At 38.3% G+C, this 15,592-nt stretch overlaps 1 protein-coding gene across 1 annotated transcript; it reads right to left on the reverse strand.

The window, feature by feature from the left end:
• Positions 1-262: 262 nt before the first annotated feature.
• Positions 263-14,795, reverse strand: LOC101740210 (E3 ubiquitin-protein ligase MARCHF6). Its single transcript, XM_012696141.4, has 10 exons — positions 13,457-14,795; positions 12,585-12,836; positions 12,092-12,292; positions 10,694-10,879; positions 9,439-9,567; positions 9,202-9,292; positions 5,875-6,059; positions 5,184-5,368; positions 2,679-2,868; positions 263-2,439 (listed from the first exon to the last, which is right to left on the reverse strand). Exons 1-10 carry the CDS (start codon positions 14,531-14,533, stop codon positions 2,311-2,313), a joined length of 2,625 nt encoding a protein of 874 aa, XP_012551595.1. The 5' UTR covers positions 14,534-14,795; the 3' UTR covers positions 263-2,310.
• Positions 14,796-15,592: the final 797 nt, after the last annotated feature.

Here is a 15,592-nt window from a genome sequence, read left to right on the forward strand (position 1 = left end):
ATTGATCGAAAGAAAACTATTTTCCTGTGTGCTTTTCAAATTTTCGTGATTAAATTCAAAGATGAGTAATGTTCAACTTTCATAAATTATTATTCAATAAAACATTCTAAACTTATAAGTTACAAACTTGATAATGATACCAAAATCTTGGGTTACTTATCATCAACGTTCCTTCAAATCTCAAGGCAAAAATAATATATTTTACCACAATCTAAAATATGTATACTAAATAAAAATATAATATTTAAATAAAACTATCGGAAGTTTCGAATAAAATTTAATACTAAATAAACCACAATAATTATTTACATCAAATTGATTTCATTTACAAATTGTTATAATTCTAAAACATTTGAATACGCAATTAATGCGGTACATGCTAATTGTTACCTCAAAATTTGGAGCCTGTTTGTCTAATAAAAGTGGCTATTAATATTGTCTGATAAAGGAAAATTGATTTATTTTAAATGGACATAGTACCTTGCTGTTTTTTATAACTTATTTTACACTGTGTTGCTATTGAAATTACTATAATTGAAAAATTAAACGGATTTTGATCTCATGGCATAGCAATTGTATACATGTAACAATTAACATGCACAAATTGAAACATAAAAAATTGGCTAAATTATCGGTCTATAACTGAAAAATGAGCAGTGTAGGTTAAATGACTAAATTATAACGTTTTTTTTTTAAATCTTTTTAATTTCTTAATCTCTTCAAATCAACCAAATTCCTAAAGCTTGTCCCTATGTGTAGCCTAATAAAAAATCCGTACGCGACCCAAAACTAATTTCTAAACGTGTCTACGACGAGAGGAAAACGAAAAGTTAGGATGATATCCGCGTTGAAATTTCTACAAAAATAAATAAATTACAAATATATGGAAATATAGTCGGATTTTTAATTAGACGAAGCCAGCTGACAGTAGCTAATGTCACTTTGTGAAATAATGTTGCTATATTTAAAGTAATAGTGATGCGTTCAGTTCTCGTTCAATCACATGAATGAACAATGAGTGTGAAGAGTTAATCATTAATTTCAAACTATAAAAGAATATTATTTATATTTTACAATAAAATTGTATTAAAGTGCTCCAATATATGTTACTAGTAGTATCAGTTTTTATTTATTTTCATTACCTACCAATAATTGTTATATTTTATACATCTATAATTTCAACTATATGATGTATTGGAAATAGGACAGTCTTACAAGCTTCCTCGCAATGTTTAAAACACTCGGTATTCAGTACAGGTAGATACTATAGGAACATAATATTTCGTCGAAAACTCGTTGGTATGTACAAAGCACGCCTAAAATACGAACCCCGTACCCGATATCGGCAATTCGGCACACCAACTATTCACTAGACAATCGAGGCAATTTCATTAATTCAGGAGTTTTTTCATACGTTCACTTTGTCACAACACTATTTTTATTTCATCAAAAACTGACAACACAGTAAACGTCAGTTGACTTCGTCTAATAAAAAATCCGACTATAAATTGTGACTTCGTACGACAAGAACGGACATTGTTCCTGTCATTACAGCGATGCCGTTACAATCGCTCCTTAAAGTGAGCTTGTACTGACAAGACTTTTAAAAATGGAAGCAGTACATTTTTTTTTTAATTTCAATTAGCCTAATAGTATAGTCTGTTACACCGCCGCCCGAGAAATATCGTTTTTTTTTCACTGGTAGGCAGTGGTGTAACCGACGGGTTTTTTTTATTAAACCCCGTATTCGTGCTAAAATAATTTTGTACTGTTATTATTGAGGACGACACGCGTGCAACACTCACTGCCGCTTCGATCGACCCGTGGAACGGTGCTTTGTTAGAGTAGCGATTTTCTTTTTTTTTTAAGGAATTTTATGACCTGGTAACTAAGACCTTTAGGTCAAAGTAACGATTTTCCGGCGACGCGCCGACGACGACCGTTGGCAGTTAAGGTGACAATAAAATTTTCGTTGTATTAGAATAGTTCAGAAGAGAAGGTTAGAGAACGAGGTGAAGACGGTAAAATTTATGCTAATAATTAATACAAATTGAATCGTATATAGATATTTTTAAAATTGCTTTTCATTATACAGGTCGATGTGGGAACAAATAAAATATCAGTTCAATTATTTTTTATCTTTTTGTTTCCTTTACTAAAAGCAACCTTTTTATTTATCGTTCTTAATGGGAAAGGAGGAAAGTACGAGAGAAGTTTCGACTTCAGAATCGTCGAGAAAACGCCGCTCCTAGACAGAGGCCCTTAGAATGAGATCGATATAAATTTTTAGAGGCACGGAGCGAACAGGCTTCAGTTTGTCGACGTGACGGCACTGCTGTGCTGCTGCTTCTGTCTCCGGTGATCGTAGTTCACGAGCCGCTGACCTACCAGGTACTTGTCGTTCTTTATGTGTTCGTATAGTTTTCTGAATTGGCGGATCTGCGAATAAAGATCCGTTCGTATTTATTTAATACTAGCTCCATAGATATCTAATACTATACTAGTGGTCGCCAAGTAGTCGAAATTCGACTAGAATTAATTGAAATTATAAGTTTGAAAATTATTAAGGTTCTATTGTCAAATACTTCTGTAGTTACAGATCTCGCCAAAACGTAACGTTTTACGTAACATAGATATTATATAGGCGGTAGTGATGGTGGTGGTGGTGGTGGTGTTACCTGGAAGGCCGCTAGCGAGGCGAAGAGCGCGGCGAGGAGCAGCGCGGGGTAGAGGCGGCGCACGAGCAGGTTGCGCTGGGCGGCCCCTGACACCAGCACGGGCGCCACGCTGTGCGCCGCCGCGTACGGCACCGCCAGCGCCAGCCCCAGCCACCGCACCAGCGGGGCACCCACCGACCCCACGATAAACCTACACACACATGCACCATCAAATTATACCTATTGGAACCACACAAACAAACAACAATGTTCAAAAAACAAAGAGCTACTTAAGTTAAAAATGAATAATTAAATAGTTAGGGGATATATTATAATCAACGTTACTTGTTTTGCAAATCAATAAACCAAAGAGCCGACATACACAAATAAGAGACTTCGCGAATAACAAAACCGTCAAAGCAGTAATTAATAGGACATCTCAGATATATATTCATCTCTTTCCTGCACTAAATCAAACTGATGTTCCAACATTCGCACGACGTAGATGTCTAGGTTTTTCTTAGGCCACCTCGAAAAGATTCGAAATCCTCGTTTTGCACTTAAGACGTAAATTTAAATAAAAACGATAATTCAAACAATTTTTTTTTCTCCTACCTACGCCGAAAGTTCGGTTTTCCTCCCGCTGTACAGGGAAGAAAGTCTAACTTTTACTCCCGCTGTACAGGGTTAAAAGTGTAACTTCTCCTCCCTGGGTACTACAAGTGCACATGCGCGTCAGTGTCTACGTCTGCTCTCACGCATCTAAAATTCTCGGCCATTGTTGTGCTCGGGTAATTTGCAATATTGTGTTTAGTGTAAAGGTGAAATAAACAAAAGACAATAAAATTTAATAGTGAAAGTATTAAACAAAGATGAGTTCATCAGACAGTTCTTATTTAATTAGTAGTAGTTTATTTAAAAATTAAAAAACAGTTAAATTGTTTTTTATGAGTATGGGGAGACTCTACCCCCCCTACCCCCTACCAGGGCTTCGACCCTGGACCCCGGCTCGGTACTCTACGAACTTTCGACCTAGTAGGAGAAAAAATAGTACGTGCACCGTGGGAAAAAAGCAGGACATCTAATCCCGCGTGTTTGCCATTTTACACCCGGGTGGAGATGACCTAATTTTCTCCCTTGGTGCACAATTTACTATTTTTATTCAAGCAATGAAAAAAGATGTAGTATATTTTTCAAGTCAAGTTGAACCACGAACTAAAACCTACTATATCATACGTTCACCGTATTCGTTGTTTATTAGCGTTTCTGTTAGTATCACGTTATTTTTCACTCTAAAATGACATCACATGTAGTGAAATTACATTTTTTTTTCCTACCTAAGCTGGTAGACTTGAGAGGCTATTCCAGCGTAACCTTCACTAGTAGGTGAGCTCACGGGGCTCAAACCTGACGACGTTACTAACACGAACCCTAGCAAGAGCCGTGCTTCGCAAAATCTACCACCGGATCGGAAACGCGACCCACTGAGAAGATCCGGCGAATAACTCAGTGGGCTGTGTCTATGGGTTAATTTACTCGTCGAGCCCTTCGTCGCAAGCGACGGGTTCGACGAGAACGGTGACCGGTGCTTGAGGACCTAGAAGCACCGTTAGTGGATCGGGAGGATCAGAGATGACGTGTGAAATTACATACCAACCGAGAAATGTAAAGGTTGGCTAGTTACTTCGAAAAAATTAGACGTCTCCGCGCTACCTTATCTTATCAATACGCGATTCCTAAGATACGCCCACAGCGTCACTAGATATGCAAACATTTCAAAGCTCCTGCTTCAAACGAGGCTTGGGAAGAGTACTTTTTATTTTTTTATTGCTTAGATGGGTGGACGAGCTCACAGCCCACCTGATGTCAAGTGGTTACTGGAGCCCATAGACATCTACAACGCAAATGCGCCACACACCTTGAGATATAAGTTCTAAGGTCTCAGTATCGTTACAACGGCCGCTCCACCCTTCAAACCGAAACGCATTACTGCTTCACGGCAGAAATAGGCGGGGTGGTGGTACCTACCCGTGCGGACTCACAAGAGGTCCTACCACCAGTGATTACGCAAATTATTATTTTGCGGGTTTGATTTTTAATTACACGATGTTATTCCTTCACCGTGGAAGTCAATCGTGAACATTTGTTGAGTACGTATTTCATTAGAAAAATCGGTACTTGCCGGAGGGATTCGAACACCGGTGCATCGCAACAACGAATGCACCGGACGTCTTATCCTTTAGGCCGCGACGACGTACTTAATGGTAGGCAGCGGCTTGGCTCTGCCCCTGGCAATGCTGACGTCCATGAGCGACGCTGACCACTTACCATCAGGTGGGCTGTATGCTCGTCTGCCTACAAAGGCAATAATTATACCTTAGAATTTATATCTCAAAGTGGGTGGCGCATTTACGTTGTAGATGTCTATGGGCTCCAGTAACCACTTAACACCAGGTGGGCTGTGAGCTCGTCCACCCATCTAAGCAATAAAAAACAAAATAAAAAAAAAACAAAAATAAAACAAACCTTAAATCCATTTCTCTGATGCCGTCCCGGTACGCTTTCTCGAGGGCACGGCGCATGCTCCAATCGGGTCCCATCATCGTGAGGGCGCACATTATCTTCGTATACAGCACGCCCAGAGCCCAATCTTGCCACACGAATAACACAGGGGACTGCTCCAAGGGAACGCTCAGTGGTATTACGAGAACCTAGGTAGAAAGTCAACTTAAAGACACACACCTAAAGACCGATCTTAGAAACGAAAAATATTATGAGATATAATTTAAGCTATCAGCTTAGGTAGGAAAAAACAAAATGTGTGCAATTCACACGTGGTAGAAGTGAAACCTTCCAAAATTAAAATACAATTATCCTAAACGTCTTAAGTATATGTAAAATTTTGTCATTAGTAAATAATTGTAAGGTAGCGCCCTCTGTGAATTGATATTTTAATTTCACGTATAATCCTAAATTAAAATTCACTACAAGAGCTTTCATACACACGTTAGTATTAAAAAATCTCACAGATGGCGCTGTATTAAATAGTATGTATATTTCTGTCTCATTCTTTGCTGGCTTCATCCTACACATTTTTGTATTTGTGTCTCTTACCTGTCGTTTTTTTCCGTTGCATCCGGTTTGAAATCACAACGATTCTAAAGAAGTTTTCACTTCAAAAAAATGATCCAAAAGTGTAGATAATGTTGTAACTGACCAGTTCGAGCAGCAAGCCGAACATGAGCGGCACCAGCCCGAGCAGTAGCACGGCGGCGAGCGCGGCGCGGGCGGCCGTGCGGGCCCACACCGCGGCGCGCGACCACAGGCCCCCGCGCGCCCCGCCCCGCGCCCACCCCGCCGCCGCCACGCCCGCCCGCCCCGCCGCCCAGCTCACGTACATACCTGCACAGGACGTACTGTCATGACGGGGTGGATCCAGGAGCTCATTTTAAATAAATTTTAATAAATTTAAATTGAAAATAGTGTAAAAAAATTATATTTTATTGTAAAAAAAGCGTGGGGTACATGGGTGTTTGTTATTAGTTATAAATATTTTTCTGACAGATATGAGTAGAAGAATTATTATTTCAATCTATACTAATATTATAAAGAGGAAAGATTTGTTTGTTTGTTTGTTTCGAATAGGCTCCGAAACTACTGGACCGATTTGAAAAATTCTTTTTCCATTAGAAGCCGACACTGTCCCTGATGAACATAGGCTACTTTTTTTTTATTTAATTTTTTTGGTTTCATGTATGTTTTAATGTTTCCGAAGCGAAGCGAGGGCGGGTCGCTAGTAATCTATATATTAATACGTGAAGCAAAAACTTTGTATCCCTTTTTACGAAAATTGCGCTGACGATAGAGTATGAAATTTTCCACACTTATACAGAATATAGAGAAGAAGTGCACAATGCTAATATTTTTTTAAATAATGCATAAAAGATACAGTAAATCAATAAAGAAAACATTACACACACTACATACCATGTATTTGACGCACACACGCATGCATACTATTTATTGTCAAACTTTTGTTCTTGACGTCTGTGGTCAAATTGAGGATAGATTAAATATTGTTTTTCTTTATTGATATTTTTTAATAGTGTAGCCTTGGCGAAATTTGTGATTATAGAAGTATAAAATACAATCATAATAGTGTACAAACTTACAATTCCAATTAATTATAGTCGAATTTCGATTACTGCGGGACATCTAGTATCTTTAATGGCACACCACGCTTTTTTTTAAATAAAATATATATTTTTTTATACTATTTTCAATTTAAATTTATTACAATTTATTTTCTATTTTTTAGTTAAATTTTCTATAAAAGAGAGTTTTTAAAGCTATTAAGTACTTTAACATCAATTCCTGCCTTATCGACTATAGATAAAAATTATATAAATTGGCAAAAATCTTAATTTTCAAATTGAATAATGGAATAATCTTATCAAATTAGTGTATTGTCATCGGTCCTTGATAAATCTACAAAGTTTGAATGAATTCTGGCCGTTTAAAGTGGGTCAAAATCGCGTCTAAAGATGCGCGACAAGTGAAGCTAATACAAAGCGTGTAAAAAGGAAACTGTGGCTGACACGGAGTCTTTGAAGAGAGAGAGAGAGAGTTTGAAGTCGCCGTGGCCTAAAGGATAAGACGACCGGTGTATTCGTATCGAGCGATGCAACGGTGTTCGAATCCCGCAGGCGGGTACCAATTTTTCTAATTAAATACGTATTTAAGAAACCTTCACGATTGACTTCCACGGTGAAAGGAATAACATCGTGTAATAAAAATCAAACCCGCAAAATTATAATTTGCGTAATTACTGGTGGTAGGACCTCTTGAGTTCGCACGGGTAGGTACCACCACCCCGCCTATTTCTGCCGTGAAGCAGTAATGCGTTTCGGTTTGAAGGGTGGGGCAGCCGTTGTAACTATACTGAGACCTTAGAAATCAATCTCAAGGTGAGTGGCCGCATTTACGTTTGTAGATGTATATGGGCTATAATAAGCACTTAACACCAGGTGGGCTGTGAGCTCGTCCACCCTTCAAAGCAAGGAATAAAGAGTTTATTTTATAAAAGAAATAGTAACAAACGATGTGTGTTTCCGCTACTTAAGCCAATTCTGTTCTGCCGCGCTTTAGAAATAAATCGTCTTTTGTTTTATTCCGAGATTGTAGTTATTGTTTTTATTTGATTCTAGTATACTAAATGAAATGTTAATGAATGTAATATGGATGCAAAATCTGAAGTAAATGAAATAAATAAAATATAGAGACGATGCATTCAGGAATGCCTTAGTCTGCATTATTATTTATATTGCATTATTATTGAGGAACATATTATTATGTAACAGTACCACTCAACCTATATCTATGCATCTATATATGCAAACACATCTTTCAAAGGAATTGTCACAAATTTCAGGACATCAAATTAACTTGAAAACTTGCAAGCGTACCGTGGTCAAGGACCGTTGACATTATATCAAAACCAATTTAAAAAAAAAAAAAAAAAATTCGACAAAAAAAGATTAGTTGAGCTAACTATTATGTTTTTTATGTTTTTAAATAGCATTTTTGTTCCCTTTCTCTTTTGTTTTTATTTATTTATTTATTATTTCGATCCGTTTTTAGTTTTCAGAAGAAAAAAAAAACACTAAATTAAGATCGTCATTGTACTTTTCAATGTATATGTTAACTATTTTATTGACATCTTTATATACAAATAAAGTAAAGTGTAACTAAAAATATCCACATTCATTGAGTTAAAATGTACATTATAGTGTTTGTTACCCGTAACAGTAAACATAACCCAGTAACCAATGAACTAAAGAGACAAACAAATTAAACATTACCGGCTTTTTATTCAGAACGCAATGGAACGCAAATAAATATTAACTGAAGCGCGACCGAGGGAGGTTGTTGACCCCAAGTTTTGTTCGCCTCGATTCGACTTTTCGATATGGAACAAACTGTTTCATTTTCATGAAACCTATATCCAGCGAATAGGAACATACGCTACGTGCATCTGATAACATATTATATTAAATTAGGGAGGCAAACAAACGCAATTCGATCGAATTATCGCTTTTTTAAGTGCTCTGATCATTTTAACCGAGTTTATTATATTCGTTTAAAATTGTTTTTGTAACGAAGTTCCTTACGGGACGATGCGGAGGGGTATCCTAACCGGGAAATAACGTCCGTAACGTAAGATTTTTATTAGTAATGCACACAGTGTACGACTTAACTTTGTTATAACGTACAAAAAAGAACATATTTTTTTATCATTCATTGACCACGATCTCAGAGCGTTCGTTTGCGCAATACACCAACCAACTCTTATGCAAAAAACCGTGAATGAAGTGTACCACAATAAGTTCGCACGTTACCGAATGAACGTGGGTTGTTGCGAAACCTCCAGTTTTATTTTCTTTATACCTCGAGTAGAACTTTAAATTAATATTTTTATAATAAGGAACTTCGTTCCTATCCGGTGTCCCACGACACCACACATATTTTTTTTTTGTTTACTTACCGCATGCAGCGGTATACAGTTCGTGAACTCTCTCAGCCGCCTTAGGCATCCACAGCGCCATCACCTTTCTGCCGATCGCTACTGGAATTACCTGAAATTAAAATCAAATTATCACACAAAAAATTATTCATTGATCTAATACCTCTTACAGACGAATTTCCTAACGTAAAAAAAATCATTAATGTAAAAAAAACTGTCGAAAATAATACATTACAACAATAATAACGTTAGGCTTACAAGGGTCATTGCACTCGCTAACACGAGCGAAATAGAGACCAGCACAAGCAGCGCGGCCAACCTTAGCGGGAACCACGACACGCGGATGTAGGGCTCCACCGCCGCTGGACCGTCGCGACGCATCAGGGCCTGGGAGAAAGAGACAACATATTAAACTTTTACCGAGGCGTATTTGAAGCACGCACCACAAGGTACCACCATATCGCTCGTTTCCACCGCGAAGCAGTCACTTGACCCGCCTTTAAGCGTAGGACAGTCATTACAAAACGTAATTGAAATTTTCTCATGTCTTAAGAGAGATAACGCACGGTCTATGGGCTTATCCGAATTAGACATGTGTCGTTCGTTCAATTTTAGAGATTCAGATCAATACTGACCTGTTGACAAAATGATCCGGTTCGTACGACGCGTTCAGTCGAACGTTTCGAACGTCGAACGTTCAGTATCACATCAATTTATGACGTAATTAATATTATCAGGTCACTGGCTGGATAAAGTTTAGTATTGAATAACAGTTTAAAGGAACTGTTATAGTTCAATTGTTTACGTGAGATCAAAACAATACAAAGGCGTTATGTGTCATTATGCGACAACGAACGACTAACCGAGATGGGCGCGGGGCGAGACGCGGCAACCCGAAATGATCCGAATGACTGTCCTATCAGTCGTATGGTTCTTTTCTTCTGATTCGTAGGTTTTGTTAAACGAGTCGATCTAGTGAACGACTCATATTTTTTGAAGTGAACCTATCGTTCGCGCGGATTTTGAGACCCGGGTCGTTTGATTCGTTCGTTCGCGAACGACACATATCTAATCCGAATAGCACTTTAAAACCATCTCAAAAAAAATGGCTCATTCACATTTATGAAAAATGTTTTTTTTTTTTTTTCGTTGATATTATGGCACTCATGACTTGAAGGTCTTAGTGACCAGGTCATAAAATCCCTTAAAAAAATAATGATGGCACTAGTGACGTGGTGCATAGAGACAAGATACATGTGACTAGGAGATATATGGAAATGGTAGTGCAAGGTAGAGGGGGAAGAGGTCAACCGAAGAAAACATGGATAGTGTGTGAATGACGATAAGAGAGAGAGAGAGAGCAGTGAGTGTTGAGATGACGGCTGATAGAAGAGAATGGAAGAGAAAAATTAGCTGTGCCGACTCACCTAGTGGAATAAGGTGAAGAAGAAGATTATAGCACTAGTATATGCCTTCCTATTACACTGTCTATAAAAACAATTATTCAGCTTACTTGATGAGCGACACCGAGTTGATGAGGCAGATGTGGGGGCGGATTAGGATCGGCCTGTCGCGATATCTCGCCAAGCAGATACGATCTCAAGCCGAGGAGACCAGAAGCGCACACGCACCAAGCTCGCACCGCCATCTTTAACCACGTCCTCGTGTGAGATTGCTCCAGAAGAGCTGGAAGGATCACCTGCCGAAAATAAAGGCGGTTAGCTATTTGTTATCGTCGATTGACCGTCTTCAATACCACTTGTACGATTTTTTTTATTGCTTAGTAGAGTGGACGAGCTTACAGCCCACCTGGTGTTAAGTGGTTACTGGAACCCATAGACATCCATAACGTAAATGCGCCACCCACCTTGAGATATAAGTTTTAAGTAAAGTTCCAACGGCTGCCCCACCCTTCAAACCGAAACACATTACTGCTTCACGGCGGAAATAGGCAGGTTACCTGCCTCTCAAGAGGTCCTACCACCATAACTGACTTGGCTAACAAAATATGAATATTCAACTGCCTACAGCTTTTACTGCTACATTTATGCAAAGTTATAGTAAAACTTTAATACATGTTTTCTAACGTTAGGACCTTTTTTTTATTGCCTCTAAAAATTTCTTCTTAGTATACAGCGTGTAAGCTGTTAGCATTGCCAAGTAGTTACCAGCAAGTAAGTCATACGCTCATCTCCTACAAATGGCTTTCATAAAGTTCATCGACTCCGCTTAGCTACTATACAAATACATTTAGGATTTTCGAATAACCTCGAATGACCTTTATTCAATTAGATTACTGTTTTAGTAAAAAAAGATTTAAAAATCACTTAATCACATTAAACAATCAATAGAATTATTTAATGCTGTATAGAGTAAGAGTTCATTGATTTAGGACCGTTATAAATGTAAAGCAACAATTAAGTAGTTTACTTTAGTGAATCATCATTAAAATAAATTCGCATTTTAAATAACTGTTCTACTTCTAGTTTCATTTCGGGACCTTTATACACAAATTGCTAAAAACAAAGCCAGATATGGAAGTGGCGTGTTCTCTGAATATTTATACACACTCAGTTATAAGCCGCAACGAGTCTATAAAACATTACATCAAGCAACATAAATGAAAATATTAAAATGTTCCCAAATCAGAATAAACATAAAATGCAAAGAATATCAATGTCTGAAGTATAATTCATGAACAACACCTTGTTCTAATGAATGTATGCAATTTAAATGGCATACTTCCTTCGACTTATTAAGTATATGACATAATGTGGTTAATGATATTATTCCTATTTGTTTCAAAATGTTTCTAATTACTGAAAATAATTAGTCACCATATTTATTTAAACCTCCTTAAAACATTACACTGAAAACATATCATTTATCATACAACATATTTAAATCTTACCTGAAGCAGAAGAAGTTCCAAACTTAATTCATTGACTGGGGCTTCTGAATGAACGGAGACAGTGTATGGCAGGAAACCGGGCAGCACATATTTAATGACCCTTATTGGCATCCAAAGCATGAATAGTACTGCCGAGCCAAAGATCATGGCTGACAACACCAGCCTTCTGATGTGACACATGACAGACAAGTGAATCATTTCCTAAAAAATATTGTCAAATTAACTTTTGCATTATGTAGTACTTTTTTTTGTATTGTGCACATTTTGTCTTATTTGCAATTTGTGAAAACTGAAACCTAATAATAAGCAATGATCTGAACATTTTTAATTTGTATATGAATACTTGAACCTGAGTTCGAAATCAAACTCTCAAACAAATCAAACGAGAAAGTATCAATCAAGCTATTTCAAGAGCATTTCAGGATAATTTTATGATACAATTCATTATAGAATGTTTTGATACTTTGAATTTGCTAAAATTGGAATAACAAACCTGCACTGGACTGAAATCAGGATCGTTCAGATTCTTCAAGAACCATAACACTCCCGGTCTCAGCACTTCCCTTAGTAACAGCACAAATGACGCAAAGTAGTACACATAGACCATTCCGACAAGCCAATGTATAAACATCAATGTCCAGGGAGCCGCCTGAAGGCTTGATTCGCGGTCTTTGAGTGTCGCATCAAACATGGAGAGAGAACAGAGATCCAACCACCATCCACATATTAGAGGGATCACACCTATCTGCAAAGTAAGAAATATGCAAACGTTAATTCAGAATTTTCCTACGGGCAGGATGTACAGGCTGCATGAAGAGGTATCACCATCCTGTCATGTGCTCCTGTTTGAAAGATGGAACAGCTATTCTAACTATGCTTTCTGTATCAAAGTTAAAAGTCACAAATTTATGTTATCTATGAGCTTCTGATTTATGCCTAGTGCTTATAATATATTTTCTCACCTGCAACAATGAAAACGATCACGCTTACTTTTCAATTGTGCATATAATATGCATACTCAAAACAGCTCAGTTAATGATATTGTTAATGACATGATGATTATATCTGCTGTTTAACAACTTAACTTAAAACTCCTAGACTAAAAAAAGCATATTATTATAAAATTTTCCATTTTCAACTGTCTATATTGGCTGTGAGTGATGTTATTATGGTTCATTGGCCTTAATAAAAACAATAGGATAATATTTAATGAGTAAATAACAATAACCGTATTACTACACTCAAGTTGTATTTGGCAGTCAATTGATATCTTTTTTGAAAGATAAAAATCTAAAAACACATTTGGAAATGTAATTTTAATTTAGTTATCAATAATTTATATCATAATTATAGCTGCAAGTTTACCTCCATGACTGAAAGCAGTGCAACTTTGACTACAACGTAGCAGAATCCTAGTGCTTTCTTGGCACTCCTTAGCCGAAACAGAGCAGCTAAGCCATGAAGTACGGCAAGTATTGCACCAACTAACACATAGCCAGCCAGTGCTGTCAAAGGTCCAGCATAAGGACCTTCTGTTGCTAATCCTGCTAAGGCAGCCCCAAGTCGTCCTATGTGATAAGGACAGAATGCAAACACCACTATAAACAGAGTGTTGAGGGATACCACCCAAAACACATGCTCTAGAAAGACCATGGACCCATCAAGACCTAATAGTCGGGCCCATGTCAATTCTTCAGCAGCAGCTCTATCCCATTCCATTGGATTCCAATTCGCTTCATCGCCCACTAATGGTTCTTCACCACCTCCTTCACCATTACCGTTACCAACTCCATTACCTTCTTCACGAGCTCCACCGTCATCCCCTCCAACTTCATTAACTCTTTCATTATTATTCTCAGGCTGTACAAAATCCTCTGGTGGGGGAACTGGTATATTTTCTCTTTCCATCCAGTCTGGACCTCCACCGTGCATTATTTGTTCTCTCAACCACACAAGTCCAATAAAAGAGAAAAGTGTACATGTCACAATAAAACATCCTGAGAAAACATCTTTGGCAAGATTCTCAGCAGAAACAATCTCAAATGGTAAGGAAATAACTGGTCCCAGGGAGCCTGAGAACAAGCACCTATATGTCCTGCAAGCCGTAAGCGGTACGATACCGAGCCAGGCTAAAGCCACCAGGGTGTAATGGAGCCAGTCCTTTACGGCTGACGCAACGGACATCACCAGGCCGCCCACTACATCGCGGATAGGCAGCCTGCGAGGCATGTCCGGAGAATATATCGGCATAAAAGAAAAGCGATGTCCGCAAAGCTCGCAGATTTCCTTCCGAGAGTATCTCATCCATTGCACTAAGCATTCCTGATGGATCCATTTAATCGAACCGGTACAGATGCAAGGGTGGAATAAAGGCCGATCCGACGTTGCCTCCGAGCGACAAAACCGGCAGAAGTCGGCGCCGGACGAGTCCGAGTCCATCATTATCTATTATCCAGTTTGTAGACTTGATCAACACTGTCGAATAACAAAATCTGGTGCTTGGAATTCTTCTATAAAGATATTTATTGAGTTTGTAACTAATAGTTATGACACCACACAGAGCGAAACCCTGCTCTAAAACAACACAAAACACAAATTGACGACACTTTTTATCGAAGATAGAAAAACTTGTAAGTAGGTAGGTAGGTACCGAACATATTACATTTTCTCTTTGTTTGACAGCAGCAACCAGTGCTGCCAATTTCAGAAAACATTTTGGACATGGAAAACTCAATGCTTTCTTGTGGATTATAACAATTTCACACAAATAATATTAATTTTTGTAAATTAAAAAATAGATGAAATTCAGTTTTTCTATAAGACAACTCTTGTGGTCAAGGCACAAGAGAGCAACTACTCGTAATGCGGCAAATTGTCGAAAAGGCCAGAGAATTTAATATTACCCTATATGTGTGCTTCGTGGATTTCCGAAAAGCTTTTGATACCGTCAAGTGGTGGAAGCTGTGGTTGGTACTGACGGAAATGGGTGTACCGCAACATCTTGTACACACCATCAGATGTCTGTACGAAGATGGCACGGCCGCTGTTCGTGTTGATGGTATTGACTCCGAACGCTTCAGCACACAGGCAGGCGTTAAGCAGGGCTGCATACTATCTCCTCTTTTATTTAATATATACACAGAGTATATAATGCGCATAGTTCTTGAAGATTGGGATAAAGGAAAATCCGTTGGTGGTCGGAAAATATCAAACTTGAGATACGCCGATGATACTACCCTCTTGGCGTCAACCAGAAACGAAATCGAGGTGCTTCTTCGCCGGCTGGAGACCACAGCGTTGGATTTTGGACTTGCGATCAATCGTGATAAGACCAAAATGATGATCGTAGATCGTGCTAACATCAACCAACCGGAAGTCCAACATATAGCGGGATGCGAGGTAGTTAATAGTTATGTATATCTAGGCTCCACTATCACCAACGGAGGCTGCGAAGATGAGATCCGAAAACGTTGCGCCGTGACAAGATCCTCAGTTGAGAGG

The sequence above is a fragment of the Bombyx mori genome, chromosome 11 (genome assembly GCF_030269925.1).
Source record: "Bombyx mori chromosome 11, ASM3026992v2".
Classification (NCBI taxonomy): domain Eukaryota; kingdom Metazoa; phylum Arthropoda; class Insecta; order Lepidoptera; family Bombycidae; genus Bombyx; species Bombyx mori.